We start from the raw sequence: 26,454 nt of genomic DNA on the forward strand, positions 1-26,454 counted from the left end.
GACACATGACAATTTTATTTTGTTGAGCAACAGTGCCGGTGCACGTTGGCACTCTCTTTTGAACGACGAAGGTTGTAAATGCTATTTGAAATGGTTTCCCTCGAGCAATCAACTCCGTTCTGGGCTCGCAGTCTCAAGGCAGCAGTAGCTTTACCGAAATGGGTCAGCCGAGATATATGGCTGTGGCCCCAAGTCAGGGACCCTCTGGCAACGGCCGCTCGCTGGACCTAAAAGCTGTGGCCCCGAGTCCGAGCTGTCGAATTATGCCCCCACAATGCTCCGCATTTTCGGTGGAGACGAAAATAATTGAGGCCCACGTGTACTTCGATTTAGGTCCACGTTGAAGATTTCCGGAGCCACGGCGTTCTTCATAATCGTAGCGTTGTTTTGGGACGGTGCGCCACGCTGCCGCTCTTCTCCACGAAGGCCTGCGAAAAGAACATTGCACTCACTTTTCAACCACTTCTTGGACGAAACTTGCTTTTCGAATAAGCACCCTTTGAGGTGTCTTTTTGTACACGCTCACTTTCGAGTCACGTGCGCAATATCAGCATGGCGTAGCGTACAGGAGACACAAAAAGACTCCCTAAAAGGTGCACCTCTATTGACCACTCCATCCTTTAGGGAGTCTTTTTGTGTATTTCCTGCAAACTCGCTTCTTTCATGTCAAGGACGCTGCATGATGCTGATAGCGCGCACGTAACCCGAAAGTACCGGGCGAGTGCGTACAAAAAGACACCTCAGAAGGCGCTATAGCGTGGAGATTATTCTAAAAGGAATACTTGGCAGTATGGCCAGTATTACATATACTGTCCTTACGATACATAATAAACCGTGATTTCTACCTGGAGAAGCACGCACTCGACAAATAAACAATTACAGAAGTCCCTCGTTTAGTAGCGCTATAGCAGTGCAAATAGTGAATTTCAGAGGCGAACCTAATAAGTATAAATAGCGATGAAATCGAATAGATGTTTTCGAATAACATTTCTGAGAGCAATCCGAGGACTGATTATTTGAAATAAATATGCGCAAACTTTCAGCAACGATCACCACGATTATGAACTGCGTTGAGGTTGTGTATACAGCAGCGGCTTTGGAATATTTTGTAACTGTGCGTTGAAATACAGCAGTGACTACAGTACTGAATATAATAACTTCGTCACCAGCTTCTAAATAAAAATTGGGATATAACAACCGAAGAATTCTGAACCGCACATAATTAAAGATGTAATGAAACAGATAAACCTGTCATCACCACATGGGCCTAGGAACTGAAAGCGCGTTGATATCAATGTTTAAAGATGTATCTGCTAGACCAATTTACGCATATGCAATATACCTGTGCCTGTTGTTATTCATGAAGCTTAATGCAGCCACATATAGTCCCCACCTTCAGTTGTTACAAGATGAAGACAGGCAAATGGTTAATGCGATCATAATAAAAACCGAGTTAGAGCGAAAATACTTGTGCTGCAATCATATTATTAAATTGTGGATTAAAGTAAGAAAAGTGACGTTCGGCTGTTTTAAGGCGTCGTTGCTTCGAGGCTTTTGTGCTAAAATATTCGTCATTTCGAATGTATACGTTTCGATTGTAGCATTGAACCGAATGGAATGGTTCGACATTTTTCGGATATTCGCACAAACCATGCGGGACACCGAAAAAGACCACTCTCTGCGCCCCGTGTGGTCGGACTTTCATTTGAAGACCGTTTTTGTTTGTAACTTGACGTGGCTATTTGAGACATCAAGCGGTGTGTCAGAGCATTGCCATCGCTGTGCTGACGTGTGTAGTATATGCTGACCAGGAAAATGTGTTTTTGGACGCACATATTCATTTTCTGTAACCGCTTGGGAAGCTGCGTGAACACTGCCCCGTGACGCCGGTGTCCAGACATCCGTGATGATGAAATCGATCACAAATAGCTGTTCACAGTCTGCATAGTCAGCACATACTTACAGTCTCTTAAAGCGCAATTGTGTGCACCACTTCTTTTAGCTATTAATATCAAGGGCTAAGAAAGCAAAATAAATCGAGCTTTGGATAAACTGAACCTACTGCATCACAAATTTAATTTTCTTCATTTAACTTCATGGCAAGCCATGTTTATTCTAGGCTTCTCTGGAGTGTTTAATATCACCTGGGCGTTTTCATTTTTTCAGAGCAGGTAGAGAGATTGTCATCGTATTAATTAACTACATCTGGAGACGAACACACATGGACAGCATTATGATTCGTCTGGTTCATCGGATCGTACTGAAAAAAGACTAAACTGAGCGAGAAGTCAAAACGAAAAGACGGAATGCATACTAAACTTAAAGTGTATATAGTCCAATATGTGTGTTTCTTCGATTAGTCCTAACCAAATAGGGTCGACCTATTAGGTTTTGTAAGCTCTTCAGTTTCCCACGATGGTATCTTAATTTTTCTCATTTAACCACCAAGCAGAACGGCAATGCTAGAAGCGAAGGATCAATCCATTACTCTTTCGGAGTCCTTCCATAATCAGGAAGTTCCGTATCATATAAATATTTCAGGGTGCGTTGTTTACGCTATAATCAAAGCATATACTGTAGCATACTTATGCGTCAGCATCATACCGGTTATTCTCATTCAGCGCATAAAACGATAATCAAAACAGGATATACCTATGCTCCTTCGCGTTGCGTGCTGGACCATAGCTGCTAAAATCCGCATCACTCTTCTCTTTGTGTCCATCCGCTGGATCAGCTCTTCCCTTTACACGATGCATGGTCTTAGGCGAGTAAAATGTTCTTACCACAGACTGCAGAACTGTGAGCTGATTTCAAGAACATGCACGTTATGCAACGAACAACCTCTTAGAAACATGTACATGGATCATCGAAATAGATAATCTGTTTCTGTCTGGGGAATCCAGCAGGAGGCTTAAGCTTTTTCGTACAAAACAACAAAGTCAGCCATATTTTCTGGCTCTTCAGGGGGAGGGGGGTGGTGGCTGAAACTGGAGGGCCCGGTTCTTTTGAACCCTGGAAAAGCAGCCCCCGGTTGCACCTGGTGTCTACATAGTCGGCCAGCGTGCACTCACGGCGAGCGCGTCGGGCACGGCGATGGTGGAGACTCCCGCGCGTTCGATTTCCTCGCTCTGGTGGCAGAAGCAGAGGAACAGCGTGTCCAGCGTCATCTCGTAGACCGAGAGGAAGCAGTGCGCCACCAGGAAGGAGAACAGGGCGCCCGCCGTCAGGGGAGCCCACGGGCCCCACAGCAGGTGGCCCACCTTGGCCTGCGGCGGAAATTCGGAGAGTTACTCTACTCTAGGGGAACATGTGGTTCATGAAGGCGTACACACCTCGGTGAGCCTGTGTCCGGCGAGCGTAGTGCCGGCGACCACGGACGCCTTGGCGAGCAGCAGCACGAAGTCGCCGACGCAGTTGACCGTGGCCACGCGTAGGGCGTTGCGCGACAGCAGCTGCCAGGCCTCGCTTGCAGCACGACAGAGGCTGTAGCCGCGGGCAGCTGCGATAGCGAGGGATGCCATGCATGTCGGGGGCAGCTATATCGGCTCACGCGAGGGGAATGCATCCAAGCCAGTATAACGCTAATTACAAGCTTTCGAAAGTTAACTCGCTAGAATAAGCGCGCCAGTATTATATGTGGTTGCGGCGCGTTTGTAGAAGCCAGTTCATGCAACGCATATAGAAAAGTACGCGTGTTGAGTCGATTTCCTTTGCGGAGACTCGGATTTTCTCTCGCCGTTAACGATGTATTATGCAGCGCTTGCGCTTATTGCGGCGGTAATACATGAAAAAAAAAGAAATTAAACAAATCATACGACTGAGAACTGTGTCGGCTTAATAATCTGCAAAGCTTACACACTATCGAGCCACAATCCTTTTGAGCTGAATGCCAATTCTGCGCGCAGCAGACGGATTAGACATGCTACAGGTTGTGGCAAGAGCCCCGTTGGAAGCGCCAGTGCGACGGCCTCAGCCAACGGAATAAGGATTCTATTGCCCTTCCTTCCATTCCCCTTTTACCCTCAATACAATTAACATCACCATCCGCCAAATCCTCATCGCTACGTGTAAGGCGTTTACGCACCGAGCATGATGAAGGCGTTTCTGTTGAGAAACCTCAGTGCCGCTATGCTGCAGCACGAGCAGAGACAGCAGGCTGTTTTCTTGTCGGGCTTGCGACGGCTGGCGAACTTGCAGGCCAGCTTCAGCACTCGGGCGATGGCGACCAGCAGCGAGCCCAGAAGCACGGAGCCCAAGTGGTAGCGCATCAGTCGCCACAGACTGGCGCACTGCGCCGACCACCCGGTGCCCCTGCACAGGTGTCGAGCCCGCTTACCCACAACAGAGACGCTCACGTCATGACGGATGATGAGCAGCGCGAAAATGCGGAATTACAGGTAAATCTACACGTACACCATTCAGCGCGTAACGTGTACACTGTGCGCCGCGCCCTCTCCCACAAGGGACGGGCTGTGTGCACACGGTACGGCGAGAAGGGCGTTTTTAAGGAGGAAAGTGCAGAAATGTTAGCGCCGCACGGAAACGACCCCTCGAGTAGGGCTACATCGATATCTACATAAATCCATTTCCTTCTGGACGTTGCCCTAGCGTGGCTTGCTGTAGTGGCTATAGCGTACACGCATACTGACGCAGCCAGTTCAAATCTTGGGTGTTTGCTGTAAATTTTCTGAAATTTATTTCTGAATGTGATGCCTGTATGTCGATTGCACATCTAATGAAATGCCTGCACAAACTTAAAAATGATGGTTTAGTCAACCAAGACCAGCTTTTTTTTTTCGCGCAAAAAGTTGCTGCTCCCTATATCAAGAAGGAGTAAAGCACCTTCACACGGCAAGAGCGAAAGGAGCAGCAGTCTGTCCCTTCGAAGTTACCACCGAAAGGGAGGAGTGACTGTGGGAGGTTAATTACTCCCCTGAAAGAGATCTACCAACGCCTCCTAGATTTCCCGTGCCTGTCGGATGAGCGCGAAACGCCGGTCATCTATGACGGCGCTGCCTACGTAAGGGTAAGGGTCTTTGTACTTGGCCTTTGAGATCGGAAATTTTGGCGTTTGTTACTAATTTCAAAGGATACCTTGTATTAAAAAAAGTTGCTTGTTGAATGACGGCGTCACTTACGTAGGGTTAATTATAATTAAGTTTACAAAACTTTTTTACGTTATTTTCGTTGCATATAAGCTCCAAAAACGTAAAAACCTATTTGAAGACACCCCTACTTGAGTGGCGCCATCACCATAGTTCCGACGACCGCCGCTTTCCAAGTGACCGCCGATAATCCGGCAGGCATGGGAAATCTAGGAGGCGTTGATCTACGTACGCGTGTCAGCGCGTGGCTTTTTGGCGTGACGTTGCGTCCTCCTTCTGTACAGAAAGCGGTGACGCGTCATAAAGCGCTGCAATGCGTACGTGTGGTAGGGCCTTTAGGGTGTATGGAGAGAAGTGGACGCGAAGATTCGTCTCTCTCTCTCTATAGGAAGAGGGCGCTGCGCTAATTTTGCACGCCACGCGCTGACACGCTGCACGTGCGCGTTTAAGGGAGGATCGAGGAGTTCCCGTTATTCTTTCGCTTCCTCAGTCAAACCTTCCCGTTCGTGACCTGGAAACATTGCTCGAAGCCATCGCCTTCAGCGTGTCACATGGACTAACCTGAATATCAACTCCGGCAGTGATCACTCTATATTATTCGAACATCTCGCAAAGGGTACATCAACTCTGGAAGAAGAGGCGACACAATCGACGACTGAGGCTGAGAACTGCTAGACTCCATTTTCCAATTCAGAAGTATACTACAAAGCTCGCCTTCCAACAATGGGGTCCGCCTCGGTGTATTAGTGGCTAGGGTGCCCTGGTTGAATGAAGGTGGCGGGTTCGACTCCGGCCGTAGCGGTCGCATTTTAATGAAGGTGAAATGGTAGAGGCCCCTCTACTTTGTGATGTCAGTGGACATTAAGGAACACCATTCAGATGGTCTAAATTCCTGGAGCCCTCTATTACGGCGTTTCTCGTAATCATATCTTGGGTTTGAGACATAAAACCCCACTTATTATTATTATTATTATTATTATTATTATTATTATTATTATTATTATTATTATTATTATTATTATTATTATTATTATTATTATTATTATTATTACAAATGGGGCAAAATGCCAAAGCGTGCATGGCTACCAAGACAGCAGGAGAACGTGGCAGCGGCGTTTATTGGACCCTGTCATATCGTGTACCACCAACTATCATCACATATTAACACATTACTTCGCTCCCGAACAAAGATGACCTTTTAATTATCTCCGCGACAACCACCAATGCAAGTTACGTGAACGCCAAATGATCATCTCGCATAACGGAGAGGGAGGTTAGACGCGTGCTTGCGAACCTAACCAGTACCTGACCTCGTCAATAACAACCTAGATTACAGCTCCATTGTAGCCATAGTTAATTTTTTTAACCACTGCCTTGATTCCTGTGCCCTACCAGTTGCGTGGAGGCACGCCAGAGTTAGTTTCACACCTAAATCTGGCAAGCCCATAAACAAAGCCAACCTACACCAGATTTCCCTCGCTTCATGCATTGGCAAGGCACTTGAAGACGTCATTCTCAACCGTTTTAACAAATTCATAAAAGAACACGACTTGTATACCCTCACGAAAGAATAGGCTTTCGCACATCCCTATCCCGCCAAGATGCCATGCTTCGCCTGAAGCATGACATCACTATCCCTAACTTTTGCCTCGATACTCAAGTAGTTCTCAGTCTCGACCTCCATGGGGCAACGTCAGCCACACCGCCATACCGAGTCAACTGAATGCTATAGGCGTTGGCCAAAAATACATAATTGCACATCTACGTTCCTTTCGGACTGCGCGGCGACTATTACATTGTCTGAATATTCTTGCTCTTACTCCACGCGGCACACCTCAAGGACCAGTGTTATCCCCTCTCCCTTTCAATCTTGCCATGAAGCCATTGGCGAGATCCATAGCAGATCTAAAATTTTCACTTTGTGCGAAACACATTACCCTCTCGATGACGGTCCCATTCAAGAGACCCCGCAGACTGCCGGTAACATCAGTCTAGTCTGTTCATTCAACTGCTCCTTTTCCCTGCCCATGGGAAAAGCACATCTCAGATATACAAATAACACTGAAAAACACGCCCGTACTCAGGCTCTGGGTGCTTCGACTACACATACAATGAAGTTGACTAAACACACACACTATTAAATCACTTCGGACAACTGCAGACCACACTCTATAGCCTTTCAGGAAGAATATCTAGTAAGTACGGCGGGCTACGAGAGGCAGAGCTCCACCACCTCGTCCAAGGCTTCGTCCTCAGTATGGCGGCTCATTCTCTTCCTCATCTGTACCGCGTGAAAAGGTAAGAAAATGAACACCCTGTTGCGCAAAATCTACAAGTTCGCTGTCGGACTACCCATTCGAACGTCCACCGAACGGCTCATGGAGACGGGCAGATTGAACTCCTTTACCGAAATTATTGAAGCTCACTTAACCTCACAATATGCCCGTCTCTCCAGCACTCAGACCGGAAGGTGCATACTCGAAACTCTCGGGCCAACTGCAACCACTCAAATAAAACACCCTATTTCGAATGAAATACACATGAATCGACACACTGCCTTAAGAACATGCACCCTGCAGTGCGCACCCCGAGCAACGGCTACAACAGCGTGCAAGAACTCTTGAAAAACGGTTTTCTCCTTCTAGAGACGGGCTGTATACGTCGTTGCTGCCGAATGCAGTACCCGTCCTTTTTCCGCCCTCTCACTTGTCAACTCACAAGGCCAGATACTTTCTTCCACTTCTGAGGAAGCGGAGGAAGCCACCATTGTCCTTACAATTCTAAATTATTCCCTTATTATGAGTGGCTCAAAAACGGCCATCTATACTTTTGGAGCGGGGCAGGGTGTCTAAAACAGCCCTCGCCCTCCTAATGGCTCATATCCTTCATACGAAGACGCGGACCTTGCCGGTAACGAAGGGTCCAGGCGCAAGCGTTGGAAGAATCAAGCTCCATTTCAACTACGGCACCGTTTGCTGAGTGGGATCGCCATCTCACGTTTCATGACATTTGCAACCACTATATACCGCCTCGGCCGTTTAACCTTACCGCCACTAATAACAAAATTCCCGTGCAAGTGTACTGTGGCTACATATGCAGCAACGCACCTTCCCTCTCGCTACCTTTTTCACTTTTCACCGCTCTTTTCACCCGTCCTCCTCCTGTAAGTATTGCTCCGCAAGGAAAGCAAATCTTATTCATATCGTGTTCCGCCGAGAAGTATCGAGGAGCAGTGGGGGGCTGCTTTGCGCAGCTTGATACCCAACGTCCAGGAGGGCATCCTGGGTTAGACAGAGAGGGTTGCGGACCATCTCCATTTCAGCGAGAAAAATAAAGCTTCTGACTACCCAGCTCAACTCACACGGGCTGATAGTGTACGTGCGCATTCATTGCCGACCATCAAGCACTCGGGGGAGGTGGTCCCCGAGCAAACCTGGCGCCAATGGCCCCCAAACTACGCTAAAAATGCAAATATCGCGCTTCGTGGCTCTACAAAGTGTTTCACGTGACATGGTATACGGCGCATATACAAGGAGTGTCAGTTGTGACTTGTCGTCTGCACTGCTTTGCCACGCAGACACCCTTGCGTTTTTTTCTAGCCGCTTGAATATCGAGCGCGATTTCGATTCGTCTTGTCTGCTTCCGACTGCGCTAGCGGAGATAACAGCCGACCAACGCGAAATGTGCTGCCGTTGTAAGTTCACGCTGTTTTACGATGAAATAAGTGGCGAGGAGGAAATAGAGCTTGAATGAAGGGTAGCGAAAGGGACCAAGAAACCGCTCCCCCGTCTTACAACTCGGAGTGGGCCCTGCGAGCTGAATGTCGATTAGGGACGGCAAACTTTTCACCTACCTGTAGAAGTACCAGTCTGCCGCGGCGCCTGCCACTACGACCTCCTGGCAACTGACGGCCACCTGGAGCAGCCAGCACAGGGCCAGCAGGAGGTACCAGGGCCCGAGGCGAAGCAACGAGTCCTGTCTCAGCAGCACTGTCACGTCAGCGCCTTCCTTGGCGACCGCCGCGTCACCCGCCGTCAGCAGAACCAGCATCGCGACTGCTCCAGCCGCCCAAATGACCACGCAGAAGCACAGCGTCTGCACGTGGAAGGTATGAACAGACCGTTATATGTGTTTATATTTCCAGCAGTATTGCTTGAAATGTGGAGCATTTCTTAGTCGCACGATGTCGCGCTTCGGCGCTGTCCCACTGCGTATGATCGCGTCTCATGCCGCATGAACCGTGCCGGCCCAGGAACACACCCGCATAGCTGTCACTCCCCTCGCTCGCCTCGCAAGGCCGACGCAGGCAGCGTCTGCTCGCGCTGCGCAACCGTTCTATATGTAGACACTGGATCACGCGTTCGGAATTCATGGTTTCATCGATTGGCAGATTCGGAGTGGCTGATGAACTCTGCACCGGGGCACTATACACTCTGGCAACAACAGCGAATCCACCAATGGAACACATGCGCTCCCTCTGGAGCAAATGGCAGGGTTCATTGGCTGCCATTTGCTCTGGAGCAAATGGTGCCCAGTGAGCGGTTGCGTAAGGCGAGCGGTCGTTTTTTTTTTTTTTTTTTTTTTTACTGGCAGACGCTGCCTGAGTCGGCCTTGCGAGGCGAGAGAGGGGAAGGAAGTGACAGTTTTGAGGGTGTCTTCCTGGGTCGGCACGAGACGCGATCATACACAGTTAAGTTGTAGACGCGCAACCGCCGACATCGTGCATTTAAAAAAATGTATTTAAATATGCTTTCCATGACCTTTTGTCACTTTTGGTCACGCGGTAACAAAAAGCTCCCTTGTGTTATAGTTATTCTACGCACTATACTCGTGCACTGATCTACTTGAAGGCGAAAGCCCAATTTTTCAAATAAAATTGGCAGATCCCACGTACAGTGGGGATCGACGATATGCGAAGCGCGAATGAGGAAGGGTGATAGGTCACTTTAAAATCAGCACAACGTTAAGAGGCAAATTATGCCGTACATGACTTCCATGTCATGATTATAATGTTTGGACGTTTCATTTACCTTCATATATTAATGTCACCTGACACCAACTTTGCTATATATGGAGCTAGCGAAACGGCCGCGAGCGCGCTACGAGCGTAGCATGTAGTTATGTTTCACATGGAATCCATATCATGATTATCTTGTTTGGACGTGTCATTTACAATTATCGTCCATTCAGGTCACGTAATACAAAATTTTGTATATGCGTAACTAGTGAAACGGACGCGAGAACACTATGAGCGTAGCATGTAGTCATGTTTTACATGAAACGCATACTATGATTATCAGGTTTAGACGTGTCATTTACATTTGTCATCTATTCACTTCCCGTGATACCAAATTTGGTACATGTGGAGCTAGCGCAACGGCGACGAGCACGTCATGAAGGGCCCAATATACACCTTTTCATAAACGCCTCCCTGGGCGCCGCCATAGCCCTCCTTGGGCTGTGCAATTTGGCGCGTCCCCTCGAAAATGCACATGCAACGCTGTGCCCTTAGCCTTTGTACTCTCGCGCCCAGCCCATCATGGCGGTGTTTTTTTTTTTTCCTTCCTGTGAAAAGCTGTATACTCCGACGCAACGTGGACGCACGCGCAGGCTGGGCGCAGCGACGCCACGCTTGCAAAACGCGAGCACTCTATAGTGCGACGCCAGGCGCGACCGGTGCGAAATGCGACATGCTGCATTTCGCGCCGAAGACGTTGCTTAGACATCACCGCGTCTGCCTCTCTTCGTGACGGAGAAACGCCACGCGCCGGCTCAAGTCGAAATGTATTGGCGCCTTGAGTGTGACGTGTATTAACGTTCTTACATGACACGCATCTCATGATTATCGTGTTTGCACCAGTCACATACCTTCGTCAGCCATTCACGTGACGTAATACTAAATTTTGGCATATGTGAAGGTACCGAAACGGCCGCGAGCGCATCATGAGTGTGGGACGTAGTCATGTTACATGACACACATGTCATAATCATCATGTTTGGACGTGTCATTTACCTATGCCGTCCGTTCGCGTCACGTAATACCGAATTAGGTACATGTGAAGCTAGCGAAACGGCCGCGAGCGTATCATGAGCGTAGCATGTAGTCATGTTGTTACATGACACGCGTCTCATGATTATCATGTTTGCACCAGTCACGTACCTTCGTCATCCAGTCACGTCCCGTAATACCAAATTCGATATATGCAAAGCTTGATTGATATGTGGGGTTTAACGTCCCAAAACCACTATATGATTATGAGAGACGCCGTAGTGGAGGGCTCCGGAAATTTAGACCACCTGGGGTTCTTTAACGTGCACCCAAATCTGAGCACACGGGTATATGCAAAGCTAGCGAAACGGCCGCAAGCACATCATGAGTGTGGCATGTAGTCATGTTGTTACATTACACGCATGTAATGATTGTGATGTTAGGGTCTGTCGCTGGTGTTTGCCATGCAGTCATGTCATACCATACCAGTTTTGCAACCTATCATGTGAATGAAACCACTGCAAGAGCAGCAAGACCATGACCTGTAAATCATGAAATATATGACATGTCATGATTTTCATGTTATGACTAGTGAGTTATGTTTGTCATACAGTCATGTTATATCATACCAAGTTTGGTATCGATACCATTATCCAAACGGCCAGGAGAGCTGCAAGTAGATAGATAGATAGATAGATAGATAGATAGATAGATAGATAGATAGATAGATAGATAGATAGATAGATAGATAGATACTCCGAATTTCACCAAGAAATGCTTCGCATTTAATAATTGTCGGTGTTTGGCGTCTCAGAGCGACCACATATTGGAAAGCTCCGGAAATTTCGACCACGTGGGGTTCTCTAACGTGCAACTAAATCTAGTCACGTGGGCCTCGAGCATTGGCGACTCCATCTGAAATGCAGCCGCCGCGGCCGGGATTCGATCCCGCGACATGTGGGTCAGCAGCCGAGTGCCTTTTTTTTTCTTTTTCCTAGTCGATGCTTAAGGGAACATTTCACGTGGCACTGTTTTGTTTGTTTGTATATTAGGCAATAGAAAAACGGGAAGAGAGAGAATAAAACGTGTATTGGTAATAACATGGTCGCCTCCCACTCGAGTACTGTAGGATTATGATGGGCCGATATACTGGGATTATTTTTGCACTCCCAGGCCATATGGAATAAAATGGTCGTCTGGGATAGAATTTACACCGAAGTTTCTGTCGTGGACAACACATGATGATGATTGTTATCATCTCCACATCTAATTTAGAATCAGATTGGCACATACCCACTCTGGAGGATCGGCCAATGGTAACTGCACTATTGCTTGCGTACTAAATGAATGTGCCAAGCGCCATTTTCTTCTCTTGAAGCCGCCCGCCCTCCGTTTATTCTTTTTTGCAGCTATAAGACCCTACAACAACATTATGTGGGGTTACATCATAATGGCGTCATTTTTCGATCTGTGACGTCATGTGACGACGTCATCGCGTGCCCGACGCTGCAGTATGGTTGAATTCCCCGTTTGATGTGGCATCGAAGGCTTTCGCCCTAAGATCAGGTCATAATTGCGATGCACTCACTTAATGCCATAGAAGCCATCTTGGGACGTCCCGCCACGGTGGTCTAGTGGCTATAAGGTACTCGGCTGCTGACCCGCAGGTCGCGGGATCAAATCCCGGCGGTGGCGGCTGCATTTCCGATGGAGGCGGAAATGTTGTAAGCCATGTACTCAGATTTGGGTGCACGTCAAAGAACCCCAGGTGGTCGAAATTTCCGGAGCCCTCCACTACGGCGTCTCTCATAATAATATGTAGGTTTGGGACGTTAAATTCCACAAATCAATAAAATCAACCATCTTGGGACATGGCCGCCGCTCGCAAAACTGGGACGCTGTGTATGCAGCTGGTGAGCCATGATGATTGCATGATGAGCCAGCGCGCAAGGGGCACGCCCGCTTGTGTTCGCTTCATTTTTACGTGAAGACCACCGACCTTGGATGGCACGGTGGAGGAGCTCGATTTTAAACGCCGTGGGTACGCAGGACGTCAAATAGAATTCGTGTTGACATTGAAGAATAGGCCGCCCACGCTGTTTCGGCTACTCTTCGCGTGACACAAAGCACGATATAACCATGACACCGTGGCCCCGGAAAATCTGGTGCGCCGACATCGCACAGTGCCCCATCATTTCGCCTCCATCGACCGCCGCGGCCTGGATCGAACCCGTGACATTCTATAGCCATCACCGCAACACCATGTTTACATTACAAGTAGTACCACTAAGAGCATACCCTTATACTTTCCTTTACATCGCTGTCTGCCAAAGAAGAACGAGTCCTTCATTCACAGGCAAAAGTGACCGCTGGGCGGGAAAAGACTGTGGGAGACGTACCCAGGCTGGCTGCAGTAGCAGACCTGGCATGGCGGTGAGCGCTTTCCCGGCCTCTCCGAACAGAGCAGTCACCTGGAAATACGTGTTGCGTGCGAAGAGATGTATTACTGACTGTTGGTGTTCATTTAACGATCCAAAATCAGGGACGCCGTAGGATAACGTCCACATACGCGCGGACCACAAGCGCTTCCTTCGTAACTGCGGACGCCGCAGGTCAACAGTCGCGTAGAATGACCAACGTGGCGGGAGATCTTTTGAAGCTAGCATATCTGAGAGAATTCATAAGTCTTTGGGTATTTCGGCCAGAATATGATGCGAAACCTAATAAGACGGATACTTGGGCTAGTTGGAATCAAGATATCTGCAAGGCGCAAGTAAAAAAGTAGGAAGACATATGGACAGAGAATAGTGCTTACATCAACTAAATTTTATTAGCAAGAACACTGTAAATATATTCGCATGATAGCAAGCACAGTACAATCGCGCAACCCATCGCGTACAACAGCACACGATCTGTTGCGTCACAGTCGCATTTATTTTTCACTGAGCGCAACCGATAACACACAGGTCATCCAGCTGTTGCATTTGATTAGCCTCGATAATCTCGAGTGATAGCTGCTGACGATGCTTTGCGACAACGGTGCACTTTTCATATTTCGGTTTGCAACCACAATCTCTGCAATGAATGCCCAGATGGCCTTGAACAGTTGTCTTTACACATAAGTGATACATCTCTAAACGCTTATTCAAGCATCTACCCGTTCGTCCAACGTATACATCATCATGATCAGCCTGACTACATCCAGTGCAGGAAAAAGGCTTCTCCCATGTTCCGCCAGTCAACTCGGTACTGTGCTTAATTGCTGCTGCCACTTCATACCCACAAACTTCCTAATCTGATCTGTCCACCTAACTTCCCCCCCCCTCACCCTCTTGCCTTCTCTTGGAATCCACTCTGTTATCCTTAATGACTAGCGGTTATCTTGCCTTCGCGCTACGTGTCCTGCCCATTGACACCCGTTTGTTCCCTGGCACACTCTCTTTCTACTTGTCCCTTAGGGTTACACCTATATCATATTCTTTTCCATTGCTCGCTGCGTCGTCCTCAACTGAAGTTGAACCGTCTTTGTAAACCTTCAGGTTTTTGCTCCGTAGGTAAGGACCGGTAGATGCACCTGCTGTATACCTTCCTCTTGAGGGATAGTGGCACTTTACCATCCACGATTTGAGAATGCTTGTCGAATTTGCTTCAACCCATTCTTATTCTTCTAGTTACTTCAATCTCGTTGTTCGGCTCCGCGGTAACTGCCTGTCCTAAGTAGACGTACTCTTTCACAAATTTAAGTGTATCATCATCATCATCATCATCATCATCATCATCATCGTTATTATTATTATTATTATTATTATTATTATTATTATTATTATTATTATTATTATTATTATTATTATTATTATTATTATTATTATTATTATTATTATCCTAACTACGCCCGCTGCAGGGTAAAGACCTTGCCCATGATCCGCCAATTCACCCGGTCTAGTGCTTTCTGCTGCCACATTATTTATACCTGCGATTTTTTTTAATCTCATCGGCCCACCTAACTTTCTGTCTCGCTTTCGTGCGTTTGCCTTCTCTGGGGGTCAAGTCAGTTACCCTTAATGACCAACGGTTATCAAGCCTACATGCTACGTCCCAGGCCCATGTCCGTTTCTTCTTCTTGATTTCAGCAATAATATAGTATATATACTAGCGCTGTTATCTTCCGAGGTTGTTGTACATTACTTTTGTTTTCTACAGATTAATTTTAAGACGTATCTTTCTGCTCTTCTTGTCTAATTCAGTAATAATTAATTGCGATTCGTCTCTTAAGTTACTCAGCAATGCAATGTCATCGGCGAATCGCAGGTTACTGGGGTATTTTCTATTAACTCTTATCTCTAGCTCTTCCCATTCTAGGCTTATGAAAACCTCCTGTAAGCACGCAATAAATAGCGTTGGGGACATCGTACATTATTGTCTTACACACTTCTTTATTTCTATTCTGTAGCTTTTTTTATGGAGCACTACGGTGTCAGTTGATCTTTGTAGATTTCTTCCGTGATGTTTGTAAATGCTTCGTTAACGCCATGATTCCGCAGTGTCTGCATGACTGCTGATATATCTACTGAATCAAATACCTTCTCGTAATCTATGAAGGCTATGTATTGTGGTTAGGCGTATTCTGGGCATTTCTCGATCACCTGATTAATAGTATGAGTGTGCAAGAATGTTGAGTAGCCTGTACGAAATCCTGCCAACATACATCACTATCATGCAAACACAGCCTCGCCGCGGTGGTCTATTGGCTAAGGTACTCGGCCGCTAACGCACAAGTCGCGGGATCGAATCCCGGCTGCGGTGGCTGCATTCTCGATGGAGGCGAAAATGTTGTAGACCCGTGTGCTCAGATTTGGGTGCATGTTAAAGAACTCCAGGTGGTCGAAATTCCAGGAGTCCTCTATTACGGCGTTTCTCATTATCATATATGGTGGTTTCGGGACGTCAAACCCCACATATCAATCAAATCAATATCATGCAAACACAGCTGTTCAAGGCCATCTGGGTATCCATTGTGTAGATTTTGATTGCAAACCGGAATTTGAAAAGTGCACCGTTGTCGCATCGTCAGCAGCTGACACGCGAGATTCTCGAGGCTAATCAAATGCACCTGCTGGGTGACCCATGTATAAAGCCTTCGGTTGTGCTCACTAAAAAAGAAATCAATTATTTGGCAGCGATGCAACTGTTCGTGAGTTTGTGCTAAGGTGTACTGTTGTACCCACTTGACAAGATATCGAGTGCCTGGCTGTGACGACATAGGTTGCGCGCTATACTTGGTGTGCTGCTTGCTATCACGTGAATATATTTCCAGCGTTTTAGCTAATAAATTTTAGTCAGCGCTCTTTCCTGTCCATGTTTCTTTCTTCCGCAGTTACGATGTTACTATACTTGTGTTCTTGCACTGTGAAAGTATGCTGACTAGCAACCTAGTCCTGCATCTTCTTTAAGCAGACAAACATAAGGAAAAAGAAAGCGCATTCCCTCTCATAGACGCCGGGTATGCCTGGCGTCTACACACATTAGGTTAAATTAACTTTTCAAATGTGGACGTCATTTTGTATCAGGAGAATATTTCCAACTGTAGAAATCAGAGGCTGTCACTGCAGTGAAGCACTTGCCAGCTGAATCCGCTTGCGCAGCACCAGCACCGTGAGCATCAACAGCACCTGCAACAACAAGCACTCTCTGTCAAAGAGCAGCGAAGCGAATTGTGCGCCAAGACAACGCGCTGTCAAGTGTGCACGCCAGCTGTCAGTCAAGTCGTTTTTAGCTCGAGGTGTTTGCAGAGCGGCGTCGAGGGACAGCTTAAAATAATAAGACACGAACGGTCACCTTTGGAGTTACTGGGGTATTGTTCTCGCTGATACAAGCTTGGTCAAAAGAAGCAGCAGATAATGAAGGTATAGTGGGCGTTAATCTTAATGGGAAGGAAGAAAAGCGGACGAAAACATTACTTGCCGCCATCAGAGACCGAACAGTTCGGATAAGGCGCCCGATGCTTTATGGTTTATGCGCATGCAAATGTGGGAGTGTTATTCTCAGCCATGACGGTGCGTGTGGAGCACTCATCCTTTTATGGCGTCACGTGGTACGCAATCCTTTTTGCGAGTGGACCAATCTGGTTGTGCGCGTTAAGCTTGTGTCAAACAAAGAAACAATTCGTCAAAATTCCATTCTTTCGTTTCTTGTCGTTGATCGATACATCATGATGATGCACCTATAGCTCATGACGTCATAAAAACATACGTGTGCTTTTTATGGTAACAAGGAAAATGCCACTGGGCGAGAAAGGGACCGATTAGATATGAGCCCACAACCTCCGTACGTGTCGCGTGTGATGCACTGTTAATAGGGCCGGCGACAGTGGTTCATTGTTTCATTTGACATCATTATTGGCTTCGTACTATTTGTTGTACACAGTGTCGCTCAGCTGATGCTCATCTCTCATAAAAGGTGCTACCAAGTCCATTTTTCGTCTATTACTGTCAGCCCAAATACGCTGCTTGTACAAAGTCAATACGCATAGCAAGGTGCATTGGCATTTGCTATAACCTTCTGTTGACTGTCCAAAACGTTCATTAAGCCCCGCCGCCGTGGTGGCTAAGGTACTCGGCTGCTGACCCACAGGCCAAGGGATCGAATTCCAGATGCGACGGCTGCATTTTCGATGGAGGCGAAAATGCTGTAGGCCCGTGTGCTCAGATTTGCATGAGCGTTATAGAACCTTAGGTGGTCGATATTTCTGGAGTCCTCCGCTACGACGTCTCATAATAATAGGGAGTTTTAGCTTGTACGTATACTTCTTTACCTTACCGTGTTACCGGTTTACGTTTACCGTGTTACCGGCGCCCGAGTTTTAGCAGCGTTTTGCTACACATACGGGAACCTTTACGTTCGTACGTAAAAGTTTACGTTCGCCGATGATGATGATCATGGATGCACACATATTCGTTTTCTTTTAAATAAAACTTAACCAGCGCTGCGGCGCAAATTTTTTTAGACGTTAAACCCCACGTATCATCATCAAAACATACATTAGAGGTTACGTGCATCAAAGGCTCGTTTCCCATAGCGTAAAATTCATCGTCCTCCTCACCATGCCCGTGGTTCCAGCTATGGCGGCCACAAGCCAGGCTCCCTGGTTTGGTTGAGCGTTGCGCCGCCGGGCGTTCCACGTGAACCTGAGTGAAAACGCATCAGAGAACAGTGCACACTATATGGATTACCACTGACCTAACGAATACCAGCTCCACTTCGTCGTCACCAGTGAGACAGAAAATGTGGTGGCGTTCCCTTCGTCAGGCTGTCGCATTTCTGTTTTGCAAGTCTTATCACGCTCTTTATTCAACGCTTTTCGTTTTAAACTTTGAGCTTAGTTTTATTGCTCTTTCGTCGTACCAATCTTATACGCAGGTTTACAACAAAGCATTCGCTCGTGGACATTGCATCGCTGTTTTTTTCTATTACATTGTGTTAAGGTTTGAGCTGGTGATACAGCCATGGTGCACCACCTTATCGTATCACGTGACAGTCGTTTGACTACGGTAACGCCATTTGGGTCTTCTTCCTAGTAGAAGATGAGTGCAGTGATATATATATATATATATATATATATATATATATATATATATATATATATATATATATATATATATATATATATATATATATATATATATATATATATATATATATATATATATATATATATATATATATATATATATATATATTCTGAGCATTTATCTATTACTTGATTGATAGTATGAATGTGGTCAATTGTTGAGTAGCCTGTTCGAAATCCTGCTTGTTCCTTTGGTTGATTGAGTTCTAATGTTTTCTTTGCTCTGTTAGCAATTACCTTTGTAAATAGCTTGTACACTACAGAGAGCAAGCTGATCGGCCTGTAATTCTTCAAGTCCTTGTCAGCTCCTTTCTTATGTATTAAGATGATATTAGCGTTCTTCCAAGACTCTGGTACTCTTCCCGTCAGGAGACACCTTGTAAACAGGGTGGCTAGTTTTTCTAACACAATCTGTCTTCCATCTTTCAGCAGATCTGATGTTACCTGATCCTCACCAGCAGCTTTGCCCCTTTGCATGCTCTACAAAGCTTTTCTGACTTCTTTTATCATTACTGATGGGGTGTCATCTCCCCACCAGTAATAAGAGAAATACTCAGAATATAACCAACCACTATACATAGCCTTCATAGATTACGAGAAGGCGTTTGATTCAGTAGAAATATCAGCCGTCATGCAGACACTGCGGAATCAGGGCGTAGATGAAGTATATATAAACATTCTGGAAGAAATTTACAGGGGATCAACTGCTACCATAGTGCTTCATAAAGAAAGCAACAGGAAGGGTGTAACGCAGGGGGACACAATCTCCCCAATGCTATTTACCGCGTGCTTACAGAAGGTTTTCAGAAGCCTAGAATGGGAACAGTTAGGAATAAGAGTTAATGGAGAGTACCTTAGTAACCTGCGCTTCGCCAATGACATTGCATTGATGAGTAACTCAGGGGGTCGAATTGCAACTCACGATTACGGAGTTAGACAAGGAAAGCAGAAAGGTGGGTCTTAAAATTAATCTGCAGAAAACGAAAGTAATGTACAACAACCTCGGAAAAAAGCAGCGCTTCGAGATGGGTAATAGTGCACTTGAAGTTGTAAAGGAATATGTGTACTTAGGGCAGGTAATAACCGCGGAGCCGAACCACGAGATTGAAGTAACTAGAAGAATAAGAATGGGCTGGAGCACATTTGGCAAGCACTCTCAAATTATGACAGGTAGATTGCCACTATCCCTCAAGAGGAATGTATATAACAGCTCTATCTTGCCGCTACTTAGCGACGGAGCAGAAACCTGGAGACTTAAAGAGGGTTCAGCTTAAATTGAGGACGACGCAGCGAGCAATGGAAAGAAAAATGCTAGGTGTAACCTTAAGAGACAAGAAGAGAGCAGAGCGGATTAGCGGACAAACGAGGGTTAAGAATATCATAGTTGAAATAAAGAAGAGGAAATGGACATGGCCCGGGAATGTAGCGCGTAGACAGGATAACCGCTGGTCATTACGGGTAACAAACTGGATTCCCAGAGAAGGAAAGCGGGTTAGGGGGAGGCAGAAGGTTAGGTGGGCAGATGAGATTAAGAAGTTTGCGTGTACAAATTGGCAGCAGGAAGCACAGGACCGGGTTAACTGGCGGAACATGGGAGAGGCCTTTGTCCTGCAGTGGACGTAGTCAGGCTGATGATTATGTTGTTGATGATGATGATGATGCCTACCCATCGTCGATCGAAAGGTTCGGCCTGTCGATGACCAGTGATTGCCTTAACGGCGATTCTTCAGCTGTCGCACACCTAGTAAAAATGATGTCCGCAGTCTGACTGACCATGCCAGTAAAAGAATACAAGTGTACTTTAAGCCAGCTTCGAACGCATAAGTTATCGAATGTTTTTCCAAACGTGATAAGAGCTGAAAAAAATTGCCCACAGCTTCCCTCGGGGGAACACTGAGGAGGATGCGGAGCATATAATTGGTTAACGGGGTGTTAAAGTGCGACTTACTTGGGTCGATGGCTAAATTGGTTAACGTGGTTGTGAAATGGGGTGTTAAATTGCGACTTACTTGGGTCGATGGCTAAATTGGTTAACGTGGTTGTAGGAGGGGGTGTTAAATGAGTGAACACGTACACACGTATGCGAAAGGGCGGCGCTGGTCGAAGAGACGTCGATCATTGTGTTTGTGGATTCGTTGGAATTCATTTCACCGCGACCTTGGACGTCGACGCGCCGTACAAACCAACCTACGAGCGGCAACTGAGCGAGCGAGCGCCGACCTTGAGTATATATACAGCACGACGGCGCATGCACTGTCAGCTGTTGAATGTTCTCGAAGCGCGACGCCACATGCGCGTCCACTGGAGAATCAGGAGAATTGTAGATGTCGAACGCGGTGTGTAGAGGAGGAAGGGTGCACAGATGGTGAAGGAGTGAAGCGCGAGCGGTGTGTAGAGGAGGAAGGGATGCACAGATGGTGGAAGAGTGGGCGACGGCGCGACGGCGCATGCGCGCGCGTCAGCTGTCGAATGTTCGAGAAGCGGTGCGGACGGCGCACTACAAGGCGCGAGTATAAGATGCTCCGCATCTAAAAGGTAACCGCAAGGACGACGCAATCAATGCGTGGAGCATTCATTGTTTACGTTTGCCAAGCAATGCCTGTGGCTTGACGAGAGACAATCGTTAAAGCGACAAATGGGCGTGATTTGCACATCATGTGTCCGTGTGTGCACGCTCTTATCTCCTGACGGGGGCAGTCTGTACGTCGTGTGCTTTCGCCGGAAAGATTGCGTTTAGGTTAAAGAGCGCGCCAAGGTCACTTGGCTAGCTGGAGGCTGCGGAGTCAAATACAGTGGCGTAACAAGTGTGGCCCTTGTTCGGGCTCGTCCTGTGTATATATCGGTGCGTACGTTTCATGCGTCCTTTGTGTTTGAGAAGCGCGTTAAGTGCCGAGCTGTGAACTTTGCTAGTCGTCCTGTGTGTTCCTTTCGTGCGCCCTTCGTGCTTGGGCAACGCTCTCCAAGTTTCGATCATCTTGCCGTTCTTCGCGTGACATGCATTCGATGCTTCGCCCTTGCGGCGAAACTGACTTTTTTAGTGATGAGTGGTGGGATATGGCCCGTCTGTGATGCCCACAAGCGTTATTACCACGGATCCCGGACATGAAAGGCTCCACTAAGAAGAAAATGTCAATTACGCCTACAGCCATCGCTTTACACAGACATTGCATAAGTGCTCTACCAATGGCGCGCTTGATCCATTTTGTGACGTCAGGCACTTCTGTAGTGTTTGGTGTAGCTGACGTTTCCACATAGATACACTCCTGTGTCATTGGTTCTAGGCCGGAAACTTGATATTCTGACTCTCGCATTGCTGCTCAAACAAAAGTGATGTTTCAAGCAATAACGTTTAACCTTTACAGTCTCGTTCACACCAGCAACGGTCGCGCGACCAAGTTAGTCACAAATGGCCAATTTGAGCCAATCGCTCGCTGGTTCATTCGTCACTGGCAAGACCGTCTTTTGCAGTCGCAGTACCGCTGAGTCGATCACGTGTGCTGAAACAGGATGCGAGGCATGTGTGAACAGGCGTGAATTCTGCGTGGCGATGGACAGATGGGGTGATTCACAAGCATGTGTCCATCCCCCTTGTTTCAATGCTTGGCGTCCACCTCTTATCACCGATTAGAATTCCGGACCATTACATGAGTGGCTGGAGCCGCCCCTGGCGGCGGGTTCACGTCGCACACAGGCGTGAACACCGGTCGCCTTGAGTCACTTTTCGGTCTCCAGTCGCGAACAGACTCGAGACCGGTGCTAGTGGCAGCTAGGAGTGAATCAGCACACTTGGTGATGCTCTAAACAATCGGGGATCAGACTTCTTGCCAGACGAAACAAGCCGCGTTGAGGTGACTCAGTTGCATTGTTAACCTCCCCTTCCAGTTTTTCGGCACCAAACGTATTGTTACGATACCTTCCGCATACCTGCCAAATTTCCCGGATTTTTCGGGAGACTCCCGGATTTCGAACATTTCTTACATTTGTATGGTTGTCATGAAAATCTCCTGGAAATCGCAATTTCTGTGCGTGATCTGGCCACAATTGACAAAAATGCAGGACAATCCGATCCAGGCTTTTTGCGAAACCGTCGCATATTATTGTAAACGAATTCAGGTGGCGTTCTTCTCAACATACAGAAGATTCTCAGTGATGCGAGACCGGCAGATACGAATTCGTGAAATTCGCCTGCCAAGTTCGGATGGTTTGGACGATTTTTCTCATGCCGGTGGGTGATAGGAACTTTAGTACCGAAACCGTCGAACGAAGACCGCGAGCAGCTTCGGAAGTGCACGCGGTCGCTCTTGAGACGATCACGGCGACGGCGTAACCGACTCCGCAAGCGTGTCCAACCATTGGCCTAACGCTTGATCAGTCGAAGCGACGCTGCTTTCCGCAAACGCTGCGGACAAAACCGCGGCATCATAGACAGTAAACAACGACTTAGTTTCGAAGGTACGTGCGCAGCCAGCGCATGCACGTTGAAAACGGAACTACTGTCGTTTTCCGCAACCGCCGCGCACGGCGCCGCGATAGCAATCTACGAGGGCATGCCATGGGCACGCGGCTGACGCAGCGGTTCTTTAAAGACTATAATGACTGAAAAAAAAGGGGGGTGGGGTTAGAAGCGTTTCGGCACTCCTGTCCAGAAAATCGAGAAGCGTACACTATTAAAAATAGTTAGTAAAACGCTTGTAACCACGAGCAAAAAAGCTAGTAACAGCAGCTGTTACCAACTTTCTTCGAGCATTACTAACTTTTTGCGACCTTTTCACTATCTACGCTAGTAGACGACTAAAGGTTGCAATGGTTACTACCTTTTGCGCACAGTTGCTAACTTTTCGTCATGCACGTGTTCAATGAAATTGTTAAAGAACCTTAAAGCGTCAAACAACCTATTTATTTGCACGGGGATGCGTTCAAGTTCATTGAGGCAATTCATGTAAGCTTGATACGCAGTCTTACGTCTTCTATATTAGGCCTTGTTCAGGCGACCCTATGCGAAATACAACTAATTGTTTTTTCTAATATTATTGAAGAAAAGCTCTACGATACGTCACCTTGCGCACCTAAAAATAGTACGCTTGTCAATAAAGACGCCTAACTCCAATTATTCATCCTACACCGTAGCCGCACACCAGCTGCGTTTTCCAAATTTAGGGCTATAAATACTCCTAGAACTCCTAAGCTACTGTCGCGTGGACTTGTGTATGTGTGCCGTTCTCATTTATGAGATTATGTGCGCAATTACTCAGTGATATATCGAAATGCTGATGCTCGCGAATCGGGCCGTTATAAAACGGTTCATTTGTGAGGCGAAATGATCGCAACTGGTACATTTTTTGTTAGTAACCGTTACTGCCTACGTTAGTAAGCATTACTAACTGCGTTAGTAACGGCGGAAGGAGTAACAGTTACTAACCTGCCCGTTTCTAACTTCACTTACTAACCGGTTAGTAACACATGTGACAAGTAGTAAACCGATGTTATAGTAAGTACCACAACCTTTTTCTAAGAGCGTAGCGAAGCCTTTGCCAACTCTCTCGCGGCAGCTATAGCTGCGCCGTCTCGTCCGTTTACGCGTGTCTTGAGTTATTTTGACAGAAATTAGTTTGCTAGTTGTTTTGGTGACGCGAAATTTTACGAGTATGCGCGCTCTTCCTTTCAGACTCGCACCTTTGATGGCAGGCAAGCCCTACCCTCGCGTATTCGGCCATTATGAGACAGCCACGTCAATGTTTACGCTTGCGATATTGTTGAGGACACCTCTTGCTTTTCGCGATATTCTTTGTTTTATTTTGGAATGGAAAAAACGAATCAGTGCGACACTCCTCCCAATTACCGTTTCGGAAATCAGAATCTTTGAACTTGTCCGGCATTGGCCAATCTCTTAACCGAATGGTAATATCACGCGACATCACGGTAAAGATGGTTTTCGATCAGGTTTTTTATTTGTGCAGGCTTTTGAACAGACTTTGCATCTATGCGACCATGACGGCGTCGAATGACGACGTCACAAGCTCCCCTCCCCACACGCCGCCCACTTGGAGAAGATCGAGTGGGTTTTCGTGCTACTTTTTTCGCCTACCGTGTTTCACTCAAGCTCAAGGCACGAAACTTACTAAATTACGACTGAGAATTTGGATATTTGGAGGGGTAAAAAAAAAGGTATGGCTCGTTCACAGCGCAACCGCAAAGACGAAAAACGTTTGCTTTTTTCTTTTTCGTTGTCCTTGTGGACACATCCTAATTTACCTAGGAATAATTTTTATATATCTCTCTTGATCTTTGAGCGCCGTGGCAGGCTGATATTTGCATGCGCCAAAGTTATGGGACAGTTGTTTCAGTGAATACGTAAAAAAAAAAAACATTTAAAAACTGCATAGTACAAAGAGAATGTTTTTTATTGCGATAGATATTGTATGGACACTCTCGACTAGATTTGGCCGCCGTCATTCACCGTATATGTATACGTATCTATATATACAAGAAAGCGCAAGAAAGTAAAATAATCTAGAAAACGACTCCGTCGAGCGGAATCGAACGTCCGACTTCTTGCTTGTGAGTGCGTGGCATTAGCCATTGAGCCACGAAGGAGCACCTCTTTGTCTTTGAAACGGCAAGCTATTTATATCTACCACTTACCGCTGCTGATCTCGAAGGAACTATTGTGTTTTCAGCATTACCGGCGAGATGGCGCAATGAGCGCGCGTCGCCAGATCGTCACGACGCGGCGACGCGTGCTGATGCGTTCATCTCCCACGCGTACTTTGCCCCGTGGAAAAGGGGGCAAGGGGTAGATGCTCACGCTAGAGCTACTGTATATGCTACCTTTAGGTAGCAGAGTTGCGCCACTTTTCCGGGCACTGCTCTCTCCACCTGCAGGAGTTCAGCGTCCCTATTTGCCGAGCGCCATCACGTGGTTATAGGTGGTTCATCTGCACAGCGGAGAAGCCAACACTACGCAGACGACGCGATTTTATCAGAGTAGATCAAGCGTGGTTGACATCCACTGTTGTTATTTTCTTACCGCGCTTCTTCGGTACTGAAGCCATGTTGCCTGTTGGTCGCGAGAAATGTGGTAGCAAGTGAATGCTGTGTTGAATTGTATTAAGTACAGCCCATGTGATTAGACACGGGTGCAGCGGGTGTAGCTATAGAAATATTAGTGTTCAGTGAAAAATGAATAAACGCTTGACTTTTTTTAAATCCATCCACTGCACTGCAAAACTTGCTCTAATTGTGGGCAAAACTGTGGGCAAAACTTGCCGACAGATGCAGTGAATACGTTGTACATGCAGAGTTGGTCAGCGTATGTCGGCTGCACACGTCAAAACTGTTCTGACGGGTAATAAAACGCCAAAAATAAAGGGAGAAGTTAAACTAAAACAATTTGAACCGGCAAGGTGTTGCAGCTAGAGCATGCGTTTCATGCAGCTTTCAAACTTCAAGCGAAAGGAATTTCGAACTCGACAGGTCTGTTGAACTACAACTAACATCAGCTGTCATGAGCCGCGATTGTAATACGAACTAATACGAGAGGCGCGCGTAGAATCGGCATCGTACGGCCACTCTCGATCGCCATCGAGCTCGATTCTGTTGAAGACTGCAAAACTATCGCTGTCTTCCTCACACAGTTAACGAATGAGCCCAACGCGACGAATAAATTATGTTCCTAACTGGCTCTATCATGATAAAAGGTGCAAAAATAATTACATATGTGTAAATGGGAAAAA

The 26,454-nt window shown here is 46.8% G+C and overlaps 1 protein-coding gene across 2 annotated transcripts in view; it reads right to left on the reverse strand.

The window, feature by feature from the left end:
* The window catches only part of LOC119164821 (choline transporter-like protein 1), a 66,143-nt gene continuing 39,689 nt past the window's right edge, over window positions 1-26,454 (reverse strand). For both annotated transcript variants that reach the window (XM_075874384.1, XM_075874383.1), the window contains exons 9-16: window positions 18,194-18,278; window positions 16,716-16,763; window positions 13,494-13,565; window positions 8,959-9,200; window positions 4,085-4,311; window positions 3,333-3,499; window positions 3,072-3,266; window positions 1-428 (exon numbers count right to left, since the gene is read on the reverse strand). In XM_075874384.1, coding sequence (XP_075730499.1) covers window positions 369-428; window positions 3,072-3,266; window positions 3,333-3,499; window positions 4,085-4,311; window positions 8,959-9,200; window positions 13,494-13,565; window positions 16,716-16,763; window positions 18,194-18,278 — 1,096 coding nt within the window. In that variant the 3' untranslated portion in view covers window positions 1-368. The remainder of the gene's footprint in view (window positions 429-3,071; window positions 3,267-3,332; window positions 3,500-4,084; window positions 4,312-8,958; window positions 9,201-13,493; window positions 13,566-16,715; window positions 16,764-18,193; window positions 18,279-26,454) is intronic.

Source organism: Rhipicephalus microplus, chromosome 9, assembly GCF_043290135.1.
Source record: "Rhipicephalus microplus isolate Deutch F79 chromosome 9, USDA_Rmic, whole genome shotgun sequence".
In the NCBI taxonomy this organism is placed as follows: domain Eukaryota; kingdom Metazoa; phylum Arthropoda; class Arachnida; order Ixodida; family Ixodidae; genus Rhipicephalus; species Rhipicephalus microplus.